Source organism: Astatotilapia calliptera, chromosome 9 (genome assembly GCF_964374335.1).
Source record: "Astatotilapia calliptera chromosome 9, fAstCal68.1, whole genome shotgun sequence".
NCBI classification, from domain to species: Eukaryota; Metazoa; Chordata; class Actinopteri; order Cichliformes; family Cichlidae; genus Astatotilapia; species Astatotilapia calliptera.
Window position 1 is genome coordinate 13,257,642 of NC_137430.1, and position 13,818 is coordinate 13,271,459.

Here is a 13,818-nt window from a genome sequence, read left to right on the forward strand (position 1 = left end):
TAGTGGTCACTGGGTGAACTGGGTGCGTCTCGAATTCGTCTCGAATTCTGAATGAGCCAGAGGAGGCCAGATGTGTTGATGTGGATCGTTAGCCTTGCTTTTGTTGACCTTGGCTTATGTGGGTGTTTTAATTTCACTTTTCACACATTTAGAGGTGCTTTTCAAAGAAGGGGGAAACTACCTTTTGCTATCTTATAAACTCAGTAATGTTCTCCACATGATTACAAAGATCTAAATTAGAGGTGTAAGTCATTAATTGTGTGTAATATTGGTACAATTTGGCTTATTTTAGAAAACATTTAATAAATATCAGGTTTCAATACTAATAATACACATTTTGTTTAAAATATATTTAAAGAGCAGCTGTATTTGCTCTGATACATTTGAAATTATAAACTATTTGCACAAATCTCCTGATAATAGAAAGTAAATTAATCATTGGTGCAAAGATCAAACTGGTTTCTTGTCTGAAACAACCAGAGCAGGAAGTTAAATCAAAATCATCTAACACAGATCTAGTTGACATGAAAGCAGAACAATCTAAACTCATTAGATTTATTTGTTTGTTTTATTAAATAAATTCTTCACATTATATTCTTCACACTCAATTATTAAAGTTAATAAAGACAAAATGAGTGGTCAGCGGTCATTGTGATATTCTGTGCCACATTTGTGAATGGTTTGCATGAGTACAAAAACCATTTTTGCCTCAAAAAGCTGCTGTGGGGGTTTACACAGAGGTGTAACTGAACGGCTGCAGGTCAAATTAACGTGAAGATGTTTTTGCAAAAATGTTCTATGTGAGTGGAAAGTTCTTTGGGTGATCTAATACTGCGTTAATTGATGCAAACATGCAGTGAGTTCATTTCAGTAATTAGCTGCTAATTTTAGCTGCTAATTTTAGGCATTAAGTGTTTCATATTTTATAAAGTGTGAGGTGGAAAGATTTGGTAAAGCTCATTTTGCACGGCAGCTTTCTAACTGTACTTTTTTTTTCAGACCTGAGAATCAGCATTTTAAAGAAATGTAAATGATGCCAATTGGTAGAAACAACCTGACTGGTTGTAAAGCGAAGAAGAAGCTCAACCCCCCCCCCCCCCCCCCCCACATTCCTGCCCACACCCACAAACCTCCTTAAAAGCCCAGGAGAATTGCTCTTAAGTCACCTTCCTGCTTGGTTTGGAGCTCTTTCATCAGAGATACTTTTTCCAGTTTTCCTCTTTTAATCACTGGGATTTCATGGAAGATTATGGGATGCACTTTTCTCCAGGTATGTACTCAGCATTGTTGACTGGTGAGCTAATATGAACAGAGTTGGCTAACCTCTAAGAAAACTTGTAAAAATACTCTTTTACTCTGTGTTGTAAGTCCTGATGGCAGAAGTCACCATTTCTCCCTCCGCAGTTGAACAGAGTCCACTTTAAATTCTTTTTGGTTTTAAAGAATCTACAAATATCCGACTTATTTTTTTCTACTTTGTGGGAAACTTTTGTGTTTAAGATTCATTGTGTTGATGCTCAGTCATCAGGTAAGTAAATCCCTGAAGGTTGATTCAGTTCACCTGGATGTAATGTTTTCAATGGGAGAAATGTTTTGTGACTTCTTCAGTCTGAGACCTTTTGGGATTTAAGACTCATCAATTTAACCTTTGTTAATTTTTTCTGTTAGAAAGTCAGTCGTGCCAAAACATATCAGCAACTGACCCATGTGGACCATATAGACTTGTGCTTACTTGTCCTCTTGTCTCTTTACCCTCACAGACTCGTGGAGTTCAGGCAGCGGCCCTGAAGGGAGTCTTTCCCTGGAAGAACTCGCTACATGGGCAGAGACTGCTCTAAAAATGGAGATGAGCAAAAAAACCGCTGATACCTCTGAGGCTGTTTCCAGTTCAGTCTCAGAGCAGAAACAAGATTTTGCTCTCCCAAGAAGCCAGGATGGCAACATCACTGCCACTCTGCACCATCCCAGCACTGCTCCAGAGAAACCTAAAGGAAAGGCCCGGGTGGTGTTCACGGAGAGGCAGTTGAATATTCTTGTCCATCACTTTAATTTGAAACGTTACTATGAGCCAAGGGAGATGAAACAGTTGGCAGAGATGACAGGTCTGACCTACAGACAGGTGAGTGTTTTTCAACTTGTTAGAATCTAAGAAATTGAATTTTGGGTCCATTGTACTCATGAAATGTTTTCTGTTTTCTTCCGTCTTTAGGTAAAAACTTGGTTTCAAAACAGACGGAGTAAGTTTAGGAGGAGGTCACATCCTCCGCATGTGAATCAGGGCGTCCCACTTCATGTAAGTATCTCCTATTATTAAACTGAATTGTTTATGATTTGATTTTATGGTATTTTTAATTTGGTTGTTGTTTTGATCTGTGTTGTTCAGCACTTTGGTCTGCCTGGTGTGTTCTTAAAGTGCTATACAAATAAACGATGATGATGATGATTCTGTCATTATCTGGGGAATTGACTGTATTTAAAAAAGTGTAATGCCAATAATTTAAAACAACTATTCTCGTTTTACTGACAGTCCCCTTGTCCCCTTCAGTTTCAGGGAGAGAGACATCTCCTATTAGAGTATCTCCTATTATTAAAAAGCACTGTTTCTGATTCTGTCATTATCCGGGGAATTGATTGAAGTATTCTTGAAGTATTCTTATTTTACTGACAGTCCACCTGTCTGTGTTTCAGTTTCAGGGAGAGGGAGAGGGACAGCCCCCATTCAGGCAGCAGTACACCGAGCACCAGGAGGTAAACCCAATCCCAAATGGTGGAAACCATCAGGGCCCCTATCATCATGCTGTGGACAGTTTTGCTCCTGGACCTCAGTGGACCTTCCCCAACTCGCCCCAGACATTTGGCTGGTCGATGCCACCAGACAACGGCCAGTATGAATTTAACCCTGCTGCTGGTATGAATGTACATGAAGGATACTATATCCCTTTTGTATGAGAAACTGTAAATAAAATATTTACACCCATTCAAAACTGAACTTTCTCAGCCCCCCCCCCCCCCCCCTCTTTATTTATAGAGTTTTTACATGTAAGTTGACATATCAGGCCCAATAAAGAGGGTACCACAGACACAACGATATATCTCAATACAGATTAGGCCATTAAAGTTAAATAAATAAATAAATAAATAAAATAAAATAAAATAAAAATGAAGGAAACCGTGACATTTTAAAAAGAACATAACATCTTCCAGCCAACGTGATCGGGCTGGAAGGTGATGAGCTTTCCAAGACAGCAAAATTCTACGTCGTGCCAGCAGTGAAGTGAACATAACATCCAGCTGTTTATGACTAAGGTTTAGGGTGGCATCTTCAGAAACACCAAACTAGTGGGCATGGTTGGAGTGTAACGCTCAAAACATGAGAGAGCACTTCAAAATAAAAAGTCCAGTATAACTTAAGTGTCGGGAAGGCAAAAAACAGGCGTTGCATCTGTTGCACAGGTCAGGAATGCTGGGGTATATTTTAGATAATCTAGATGTGTAATCTGTATACCGTCTTAAACTGAATAAGGGAGTCTTGCACATGAGGCTGAAGTATGAATTTTGTCAATTATTTTGTCCCAGTAACCTTCCCCAAACGTAAGACCCAGTTCCTTTTCCCAACTCAAAGTAATTATTTGGTTGAGTAATTGCTCGATGCCATAATTAAAGTATATACTTGTGATATTAGAGCCTTACTGTGAGGCTTCAACTGGAATAAGTCTTCCCACCAAGGCTTGAGAAGCTGACTTGGAAACTCTGGCAAGATAGAAGATGCACAGTGTCTTATTTGAAAGTAGCAGAACAAATGATACGAGGGCAAATCATACAAAGAACAAAGGTCACTAAAGCTGAGAAAATGTTATCTTTACAAAAGTCATAAAAACATTTGATACCTTTTCTTGCGCATATGCAAAAGGAGGAGTCCACCAGCGATGGGGGGAAGAGGTAGTTGTTGCAGATTAGGGTCAGAGCAGAAGCAGAGACTGAATTGAAGTGATGCTGGAATTGATACCATATTTTTAGAGAGCCAATTAGAACAGGGTTGTCTGTGAATCGTAACAGGGAAACAGGAAGGGATGAAAATAATAGTGCCAAGAAGTGATACAGGAAGGTTTACCCTTCTTTGAAAAGACAACTTTACATAGGTCAGCAAAGGGTTAAATTTTACTGCTTGCAAAGCTTTAAATGAACTGGTAATATGCACTTTAAAGCCTGAAGAAGCTAGTTAGAAATCAAAATCGGTTTGTCTAAGCTCTTGTGCAGCTGGGTTTGTGGTAAAACATTCACTTTTTTATATATTAATCTTGTACCCAGAGAAAGAGCCAAAATGTAGAAGTATTTGCATTATAGAGGATAAATGAATTGTTGGATTTGTAACATATAATAATAAGTCACCTGCATATAAAGCAACCCTATGTTCCGTACCACCACGAATAACCCCTTGAAACAGAGGCAAGGTTCTGAGAGCCACAGAGAGAGGCTCTATTGCTAAAGTGAAAAGTAAAGGTGAGAGTAAAATACTCCGAAATCAGTGTTAGTACAAACAGATGCCAGTGGCGTAGTATATAAAAGATGAATCCAAGATATAAAATTGTTACCAAAACCAAATTTCCTCAAGACTGCAAAAAGATACCCCGATTCCACTCAATCGAATGCTTTTCCAGCATCCAATGAGATCACCACCTCAGGGACGGTGCTATGATTTTTGGAGTATATTATATTAAGAAGGGACCGTATATTAAAAAAGGAATGTCTTCCTTTAATAAAGCCTGTCTGTTCGTCTGATATAATAGAAGGGAGAACTCTTTCCAAATGGGTTGCTAGCAGTTTGGATAAGATTTTAAAGTCTACATTAAGAAGGCTCATTGGTCGATAGGAGCTACAACAGGTAGGATCCTTTCCTTCTTTATGCAGTAATGAGACAGAAGCCCGTCTTAGTGTCTGAGGGAGAGAGCCTTGTTTCAGTGACTACTCAAAAACCGACAACAGCAAAGGGGCCAGTTTTCTTTTTATAAAATTCGGGGGGGGGGGGGGGGGGGGGGGGTGCGCTTATGAGGACCAGGGAACTTTCCAGACTGTAAGGATGTGATTGATGACGTAACCTCATGTAAAGTGAGGGTAGCGTCATTGTCTGCTGCTGTTGAGGTTGCGATTGTAGGGGTGTCCAATTTGTTAAGAAACTGGTTCATTAAGACAACTGGGTTATTCATGAGGGTCCCTACAACAATTAGATATCGTCCATTTTTGTCAGCAATCAATTTAGTAAGAGAAAAATGTATTTTATTCCTAAGTAAGATTGCCACTCCTCTGGCTCTACTATCTATGTCTGAGTGAAACATATGACCTATCCATGGAGGTTTAAGTCAATTATGATCTTTGACTCACAAATGAGTCTGCTGGAGAAAAACAACATCTCCATTGAGATGTTTTAAGTGACTGAGAACCCGAGATCTCTTTACCGGACCGTTCAAGCCTTTCACAATCCAAGACAAAAATCTAATAGTACTATCGTTGGTGCTATAACCAGCCATATATATGTTTTACTGAAATATGGTTTATGACAAAATGACCATACATGGGAACCCCCCAGCCAAGGCAAAAAAAAACAGGAAAAATAACTCAGGGTGTAACAACCACATCTGTGAGCCATAGTTCCCCCCACCCACTTCTGTCCCATTTCTGAACTAAGGTGACCACAGTATATCCCCAACAACTTCAACATCCTAGCCCAAACTCCTGATACCTAGAAACTGCATACAACCTTAACTTTGGAGTAATAAGTATATATCCCATCATAAATCAAACCTTCTAGGGATCAGTGAACATTAATTCAAAATATTACCAAAGAAACATAAGAACTAGGTGTTAAGACGGTGACAACTAGTATACCATGAAATAACAGAAACATATAGTGTAATGTTATGTGCACATTGAGAATTTTAGCATCTCCTAGTGGTTAGCTTGGAGACTGCGGTCAAGTGAATTTTTATGTGGTTTGGCTTGTATTCCTATTGGATGTTTAGAGTCACATGAGTGGGGTGATACAGGAAGAGTTTCCTATTGGATGTTTAGAGTCACATGAGTGGGGTAATGCAGGAAGCCATTTTAGTATTGGGATTTGGACAATAAGGCGTACCAGAAGTCTCCCTGTTTAATCCTTAAGCATCCACCTGTGTTATGCCATGGAGAAGCATTGTTTGTAAGTTTGAATTGTGTTTCATCTTTATAAGTAGTGAGTGGTGTATATTTTATCGATTTTATGCATATTTGGAGAGATTTATATATAAATGCCTAGATCTGTTCGCCATGTGAAGCAAATGCATAATTCTTTATTGAGCATATTTCTTTTTGTATTTTTTGTAGTTTCACAAGTTCTGGGAAATCACTGTAAGTTGTACGTTGATGAAGACAAACAAGTAAACAGCCCTCAACTTTACTTTCACGCCTGACTCATCATTCAACGCTTTCAGTGCTTACGGCATGTGTTTAGCTATCTGTCACTTCGTGTACCAGAACCACGCACGCAGGGGACAGAATAGTGAAAAAACAGCATCACACCAGGGATAATACAGCAAGTCTGGATAGCAGAGACCGCTAACGCTCATTAGTCTTCCTGCCTTGTTTAGTTGTACCTTGCATGCCGAATAGTCATCATGGACAATAAGCCAGATACAGAAGATCAACAGAAGACTAGCTCTCCAAGAACATCTGTGAAGTCATATGTGACCAGATCTGTTGCTAGTTCTTCTAACAGCTCCTGCAAGTCTTCTGCAAGCCTAGCAGCTGCTAAAGCACGTGCAAGAGCTGAAGCAGTGCGTGCTCGCTCCACCTTTGTCAAAAAAGAAACTGAACTCATGGTGGAAAAAGCCCAGTTGAGAGTAGAAGAGGCACGCATGGAGGCTGCTCTGGCCACACTGAAGCAAGAGAAAGAAGTTGCAGCGGCTTTAGCTGAGGCGGAGGTTTTGGAATCAGCCGTAGCAGAACTCGGCTCTAAACAAGATCTCAGGGCAGCGGACATCATAGGAATTCCCCCTGACTCCACAGAAAAAAGAACAAATGATTATGTTGAGTGTCACTCAAGAATGCACTCTAGTCAGCTGTCGTTGCCCGGCCTTGAGTCCCATATCACCTCCAGTCGGCCACGCGATTTCTCTCATGCGCCACCACTCCAGGACAACGAACTGAATCCCATTCGTACAGCCACTCCAGCTCGTGTCAAGAGCCATACTACCTTTGAAGAAAATGGTATGAAGCATCCATCTGCTCAGAATTACCCTGGGATTTATCCATGTAGTGTCACCCCCCTGCAGGAACCTCAACCACACACACATCCTCTTAGAATGCAAGCAGCGCAGCCCTCTGCTCTGAACCATACCGGCATTAATGACTTTGCTGTATACATGGCTCGCCGGGAACTTGTGACATCCGGGATGACAAAGTTTGATGATCGTCCAGAGAATTATTGGGGCTGGAAGTCTACCTTCATGAACATCATTGAAGGGCTAAAACTCACCTGCAATGAAGAGCTTGACCTTCTCACTAGATGGTTAGGTCCTCAATCATCTGAGCAAGTCAGGAGAATCAGAGCTGTTCATGTCAATGACCCCGCTGCAGGGCTCAGGATGGCGTGGATGCGACTTGAAGAGAACTACGGGTCTCCTGAAATAATTGAGAAAGCTCTGCTGGACAAACTGGAGAGATTTCCTAAGATCAGCAACAGGGACCCTCTCAACCTGAGAGAGCTTGGTGACTTGTTAAGGGAGTTGGGGTCAGCAAAGTTAGAAGGTTGTTTGCCTGGGCTCGCCTATCTGGATACCTCTCGCGGCATTAAACCAATAGTGGAGAAACTGCCGTATGGCCTTCAAGAAAAATGGATGACACAAGGCAGTGCGTACAAGCTGCAAAACCAAGGCCAGTTTCCACCATTCTCATTCTTCACTGACTTTGTCTGCAAAGAAGCCCGCACTCGTAATGATCCAAGTTTTGCATTTAGCTCATTTGGGATGACGACAGTGAAACCAGAAAACTCACCTAGAAGGTACACGCATTCCAGGAACCACGTCTCATCCAGCAAAACAGAGATTACATCAACATCTGCCATCAAGCCCACAGAGTCAGCTAGCAGTAAGTTGGATGTGGACAGACAGTGTCCGATTCACAAAAAACCCCACCCTCTCAAGCGGTGTAGGGGCTTCCGAGCTAAGACACTGGATGAACGCAAAACGTTCCTGCGAGATAGTGGAGTTTGTTTCAGATGCTGCTCCTCAACTGAACACGTTGCTAAAGACTGCAAAACAATTATTCACTGTAAAGAGTGTAACAGTGACAAGCACGTCACAGCACTTCATCCAGGACCAGCTCCATGGGTTGTCAAAGACCCTGAGGATGAGCATGGCGGGGAGGAAGATGAAGCGGCTTCTCCTGACATAATCTCCAAATGCACAGAAGTGTGTGGAATTGCCAATAACTCCCGCTCTTGCTCTAAAATCTGTCTCATAAAAGTGCATCCTAGAGGACAACCAGAAAGATCTATAAAAGTCTATGCCGTACTTGATGACCAGAGCAATAGGTCTCTTGCTCGGTCCAAATTCTTCGACCTGTTTGGCCTCAAGGGTAGCGATTCTCCCTACACGCTGCGCACATGTGCGGGAGTCACTGAGTTATCTGGCCGAAGAGGAGTTGGATTTGTTGCTCAGCCATTGGATGGACGTCTCAGCATTCCTCTTCCCACACTTATTGAGTGTAGCCATATCCCAGATGATAGATCGGAGATACCTACTCCTGATGTAGTCAAACACCACCCACACCTAAAGTCTATCACTCATCTCATCCCTGAACTTGATCCAAATGCGCAAATTCTCCTTCTGCTGGGTCGGGATGTGTTACAAGTCCATAAAGTGAGAGACCAACGCAACGGGCCCAATAATGCACCCTATGCCCAAAGACTGGACCTTGGCTGGGTCGTAGTTGGAGACGTCTGTTTGGGTGCAGCTCACAAGCCGAAAGCAGTTAATGTCTACCGGACTAACGTTCTGGAGAATGGGCGTCACTCTCATTTCAGTCCATGTCCCAACCACCTAGTTGTGAAAGAGAAGCTTACAACAAGGACAGGCATAAGACCTCTCAACTCTCAAACCCTGTCACACTTTCATCCTCTGGACAGCCTGTTTCAGAACTCTGATGATCATTTACTTGGCAACAAAATCTTCGAAAGAACAGAGAATGACAATGAAGTTGCCCCATCTATTGAGGACAAACGGTTCATTCAGTTGATGAATAATGAGATGTTCATAGATGATGCTAACAGTTGGGTAGCTCCCCTTCCCTTTCGCATGCCAAGACCACGGCTGCCTAACAACAGAGGACAAGCTCTGACTCGTTTCACCAGTCTCTGCAAAACTCTAGAAAGGAAACCTGAGATGAGGAGACATTTTCTGGCTTTCATGCAGAATATCTTTGATCGAGATCATGCTGAACCAGCTCCAGCACTCAACGATGGAGATGAATGCTGGTACCTTCCCAGTTTTGGCGTCTATCATCCACGCAAGCCTGGCCAGATCCGAGTTGTGTTTGATTCAAGCGCTCCTTATCTTGGCATCTCCTTGAACGATGTGCTGTTGACAGGGCCAGACTTAAATAACACTCTGCTGGGAGTCCTAATGCGGTTTAGGCATGAACAGGTAGCCATCACAGCAGATATTGAGCAGATGTTTCACAGCTTTGTTGTCAGGGAAGACCACAGGAACTTCCTCAGATTTCTGTGGTTTAAAGACAACGACATCACGAAGGAAGTTGTGGAATATCGTATGAGAGTCCATGTGTTTGGCAACCGCCCCTCTCCAGCTGTGGCTACTTATGGGCTTCGGAGAGCAGCTTTACATGGAGAGGGCGAGTTTGGGGAGGAGGCAAAGGAGTTCATACACAGGAACTTCTACGTTGATGATGCACTCAAGTCACTGCCATCTGCAACAGCAGCTATCAGTCTTCTCAAGGCAGCCCAAGGCATGCTTGCCATCTCCAACTTGAGACTTCATAAAATAGCATCCAATTGCCTAACTGTCATGCAGGCTTTCCCATCAACAGATCATGCAAAAGACTTGAAAAATCTCGACCTGGACAAAGATTCACCTCCTTTGCAGAGAAGTCTTGGATTAAGCTGGGACCTTGTGAATGACACTTTTACATTCCGTGTTGCCAAGAGCGAGAAGCCATTCACCCGAAGAGGAGTTCTTGCAACTATCAATAGTTTGTTTGATCCACTTGGTCTCGTAGCTCCCGTTACTATTCATGGAAAGCTCTTGTTGCGGCAGCTCACTCGTGACAGTAGTGACTGGGATGCTCCCCTCCCGTCTGAAAAGGCAACAGAGTGGATTACCTGGAGGGATTCACTGCAGGATTTGGAACAGTTTGCAATCTCCCGAGCCTACATTGCTACGTCCCTGTCCACTGCACAACGTACAGAGATCCATATCTTCTCGGATGCTTCCACCAAGGCAATTGCGGCTGTGGCATATCTCAAAGTGGAAGATGTGGAAGGTAAATGTCATGTAGGTTTCATAATGGGGAAAGCCAAGTTAGCCCCCGTGCCATTCCACACTATTCCCAGGCTGGAATTAGGTGCTGCTGTTCTGGCAGTGGAAATTGCTGAGCTGCTTGTGAAAGAGCTGGACGTTAGTCTTGATAGTCTGAAGTTCTATACTGACAGCAAGGTGGTGCTGGGGTATATTTACAATGAAAGCAGGAGATTTTATGTGTATGTCAGCAACAGAGTGGAACGGATAAGGAAGTTCTCATGCCCTGAACAATGGCAATATGTCCACACTGATGAAAACCCTGCAGATGTTGCCACCAGGTCAGTGCATCCAGCTCGTCTCTTAAGCACCAACTGGCTTACAGGTCCACGTTTTCTGAGACGTTCTGGGGACATAGACTCAGGTAAAGAAACATCCTATGACCTCATTGATCCAGACTCTGATACAGAGGTCAGAAGCCACATTACTACTGTTGCAAACCCCCATAGGAGTATGGGGTCGCATCGATTTGAAAGATTTTCCATGTGGCAACCCCTTGTCAGAGCTGTGGCCTCCCTAATCCACATCGTCCAATCCTTCAGGTCTGAGAAGGATAGCAATGGGCAAGACTGCAAAGGTTGGCATCACTGTTTGAAGCCACACAAAATGGATACACTGTCGCAAGCAAGGCATACCATTATTGGATGTGTACAAAAGGAGACATACCAAGTGGAAGTGTCTTGTTTGGAGAAAGGCGAAATAATTCCCAAAAGCAGTCCTCTGAGGAAGCTCAGCCCAATTCTTGATGATAGCAAACTTTTAAGAGTTGGTGGGCGGCTCCAGCATGCTTCAATCGAGACACATGAAAAGCATCCTCTCATCATTCCTGGCCGCAGCCACATAGCTACTCTACTTGTAAACTACTACCATGAGCGGGTTCACCATCAAGGCAGAGTTTTTACTGAGGGAGCTATCCGCACGGCTGGCATCTGGATTGTAGGGGCAAAGAAATGTATCTCCAGAAACCTGCACAAGTGTGTTACATGCAACAGACTTCGTGGTAGACCCGCAGAGCAAAAGATGGCAAATCTTCCACCTGATCGTCTTAGCACTGAACCTCCATTTACAAATGTGGGCCTGGATGTATTCGGTCCCTGGAATGTCTCCACCCGTCGCACCCGAGGTGGTGCCGCAAACTCTAAAAGGTGGGCAGTACTCTTCACGTGTTTAAGTGTTCGTGCTGTACATATCGAGCTCATAGAGTCAATGGACACATCGAGCTTCATTAATGCTCTACGGCGGTTCTTTGCTATGCGTGGTCCTGTGAAGATGATCCGCTCTGACTGTGGCACAAACTTTAAGGGGGCTTGCAGAGAACTTCAAATTCTCCTACGGGATGAAACCGATATCTCAAGGTACCTCAGTGAGGAAGGATGCACATGGCTGTTCAACCCACCTCATTCTTCCCATATGGGAGGAGTATGGGAAAGAATGATTGGGGTTTCGAGACGGATTCTTGACTCTATGCTTTCTCAGATCAGTCCCACGCATCTCACTCATGAAGTGCTTTCGACCCTTATGGCTGAAGTAGGAGCGATAATAAATGCAAGGCCTCTTGCTCCCATCTCAAGTGATCCAGATTTACCGTTTCTTCTGACTCCAGCAATGATCTTGACACAGAAGGTCTGCACCCCTCTTGCTCCTCCAGGATCATTTGAAGCTACAGATATGTATCGTCAGCAGTGGAAACGTGTTCAGCACTTGGCGAATACATTTTGGGAGAGATGGAGGCGAGAATATCTCTCTACTCTTCAAAATCGAAGCAAGTGGCAAAATAGTCAGCCCAATGTCAAGGAAGGGGACTTGGTGTTGCTCAAAGACCCTCAGGTAAAAAGAAATCAGTGGCCAATGGCTCTTGTCACCAAGGCTTACCCAGACAGCGATGGAAAGGTCAGGAAACTCGAACTGAGGGTCACGAAAGGAGGTACCATTAAGACCTTCTTTAGATCAGTAACCGAAGTAGTGGTACTTTTGTCTATCTGATTATCTACCATGGACAGTCAATGTGCTGTTTTCTTTAGCTGATTGAACTGCTAAGAAATTGATAGTGGTATTGTGTTCAATACCAGGCGGGGAGTGTAATGTTATGTGCACATTGAGAATTTTAGCATCTCCTAGTGGTTAGCTTGGAGACTGCGGTCAAGTGAATTTTTATGTGGTTTGGCTTGTATTCCTATTGGATGTTTAGAGTCACATGAGTGGGGTGATACAGGAAGAGTTTCCTATTGGATGTTTAGAGTCACATGAGTGGGGTAATGCAGGAAGCCATTTTAGTATTGGGATTTGGACAATAAGGCGTACCAGAAGTCTCCCTGTTTAATCCTTAAGCATCCACCTGTGTTATGCCATGGAGAAGCATTGTTTGTAAGTTTGAATTGTGTTTCATCTTTATAAGTAGTGAGTGGTGTATATTTTATCGATTTTATGCATATTTGGAGAGATTTATATATAAATGCCTAGATCTGTTCGCCATGTGAAGCAAATGCATAATTCTTTATTGAGCATATTTCTTTTTGTATTTTTTGTAGTTTCACAAGTTCTGGGAAATCACTGTAAGTTGTACGTTGATGAAGACAAACAAGTAAACAGCCCTCAACTTTACTTTCACGCCTGACTCATCATTCAACGCTTTCAGTGCTTACGGCATGTGTTTAGCTATCTGTCACTTCGTGTACCAGAACCACGCACGCAGGGGACAGAATATATAGTGCTTGCCTGTCTTCTCTGTAATTGTCCGATTGCCTGTAAGTCAGCAAGGATTCAAGTCACTTTACTTGCAGCTGACAGTCACTGTGGCCTTTGAGCTTCAGCTTCGTTCCTCAAGCCCTGCACGAAATTATCGGCTTCTGAAGCAGACGGAAGCCACTTTTTCTCCCCTGTGGGCAGTGTGATGCACAGTTTAGCCAGGAAGGGGAAGAGGAGGTTTAAATTCCTAGAGTTCAGTCAGTGTGTTTCCTGTTTTACTTTGAAGCTCTGTGTCTCATGTCAGTGATTCTAGTTTTGCTTCCCTTGTCTGGTCCAGCCTGATTACTCCCAGCTGTGCTCTCCTTCTGTGCCTCATTCCCTCGTTATCTCTCACTGTATTTAAGCCCTGTGTTTCTTTTGGTCAGTGTCGTAGTCTCTCCTCATGGCTTTGTTCCCCTGTGTGTCAGGTTAGCCATGTCCCAGTTTAATTTTGTTATGTTTTTCATGCTGTTCTGCAATAAAGTATTTTTTTGAGTTTAATTCCTGCATGGTGAGTTTTGCGTTTGGG

General features: G+C 43.1%; 1 protein-coding gene and 2 long non-coding RNA genes across 3 annotated transcripts; all 3 read left to right on the forward strand.

The window, feature by feature from the left end:
• Window positions 1–1,149: 1,149 nt before the first annotated feature.
• Window positions 1,150–2,949, forward strand: LOC113029891 (homeobox protein NANOG-like). Its single transcript, XM_026180912.2, has 4 exons — window positions 1,150–1,270; window positions 1,761–2,119; window positions 2,210–2,293; window positions 2,689–2,949. The coding sequence occupies exons 1-4, from the start codon at window positions 1,240–1,242 to the stop codon at window positions 2,947–2,949; spliced, it is 735 nt and encodes a 244-aa protein (XP_026036697.2). The 5' UTR covers window positions 1,150–1,239.
• Window positions 2,950–6,070: 3,121 nt separating this feature from the next.
• Window positions 6,071–6,430, forward strand: LOC145430832 (uncharacterized). Its single transcript, XR_013911154.1, has 2 exons — window positions 6,071–6,193; window positions 6,358–6,430. It is a non-coding gene; the product is annotated as an uncharacterized LOC145430832 (long non-coding RNA).
• A 6,376-nt stretch (window positions 6,431–12,806) lies between these two features.
• Window positions 12,807–13,166, forward strand: LOC145430833 (uncharacterized). Its single transcript, XR_013911155.1, has 2 exons — window positions 12,807–12,929; window positions 13,094–13,166. It is a non-coding gene; the product is annotated as an uncharacterized LOC145430833 (long non-coding RNA).
• The last annotated feature ends 652 nt before the right edge of the window (window positions 13,167–13,818 follow it).

Coding starts and splice junctions, on each gene's coding strand:
- LOC113029891 (XM_026180912.2), top strand. CDS start 1,240: ATGGAAGATTATGGGATGCACTTTTCTCCAG. Junction 1,271..1,760: donor TGGGATGCACTTTTCTCCAG/GTATGTACTCAG, acceptor TTACCCTCACAG/ACTCGTGGAGTTCAGGCAGC. Junction 2,294..2,688: donor ATCAGGGCGTCCCACTTCAT/GTAAGTATCTCC, acceptor TCTGTGTTTCAG/TTTCAGGGAGAGGGAGAGGG.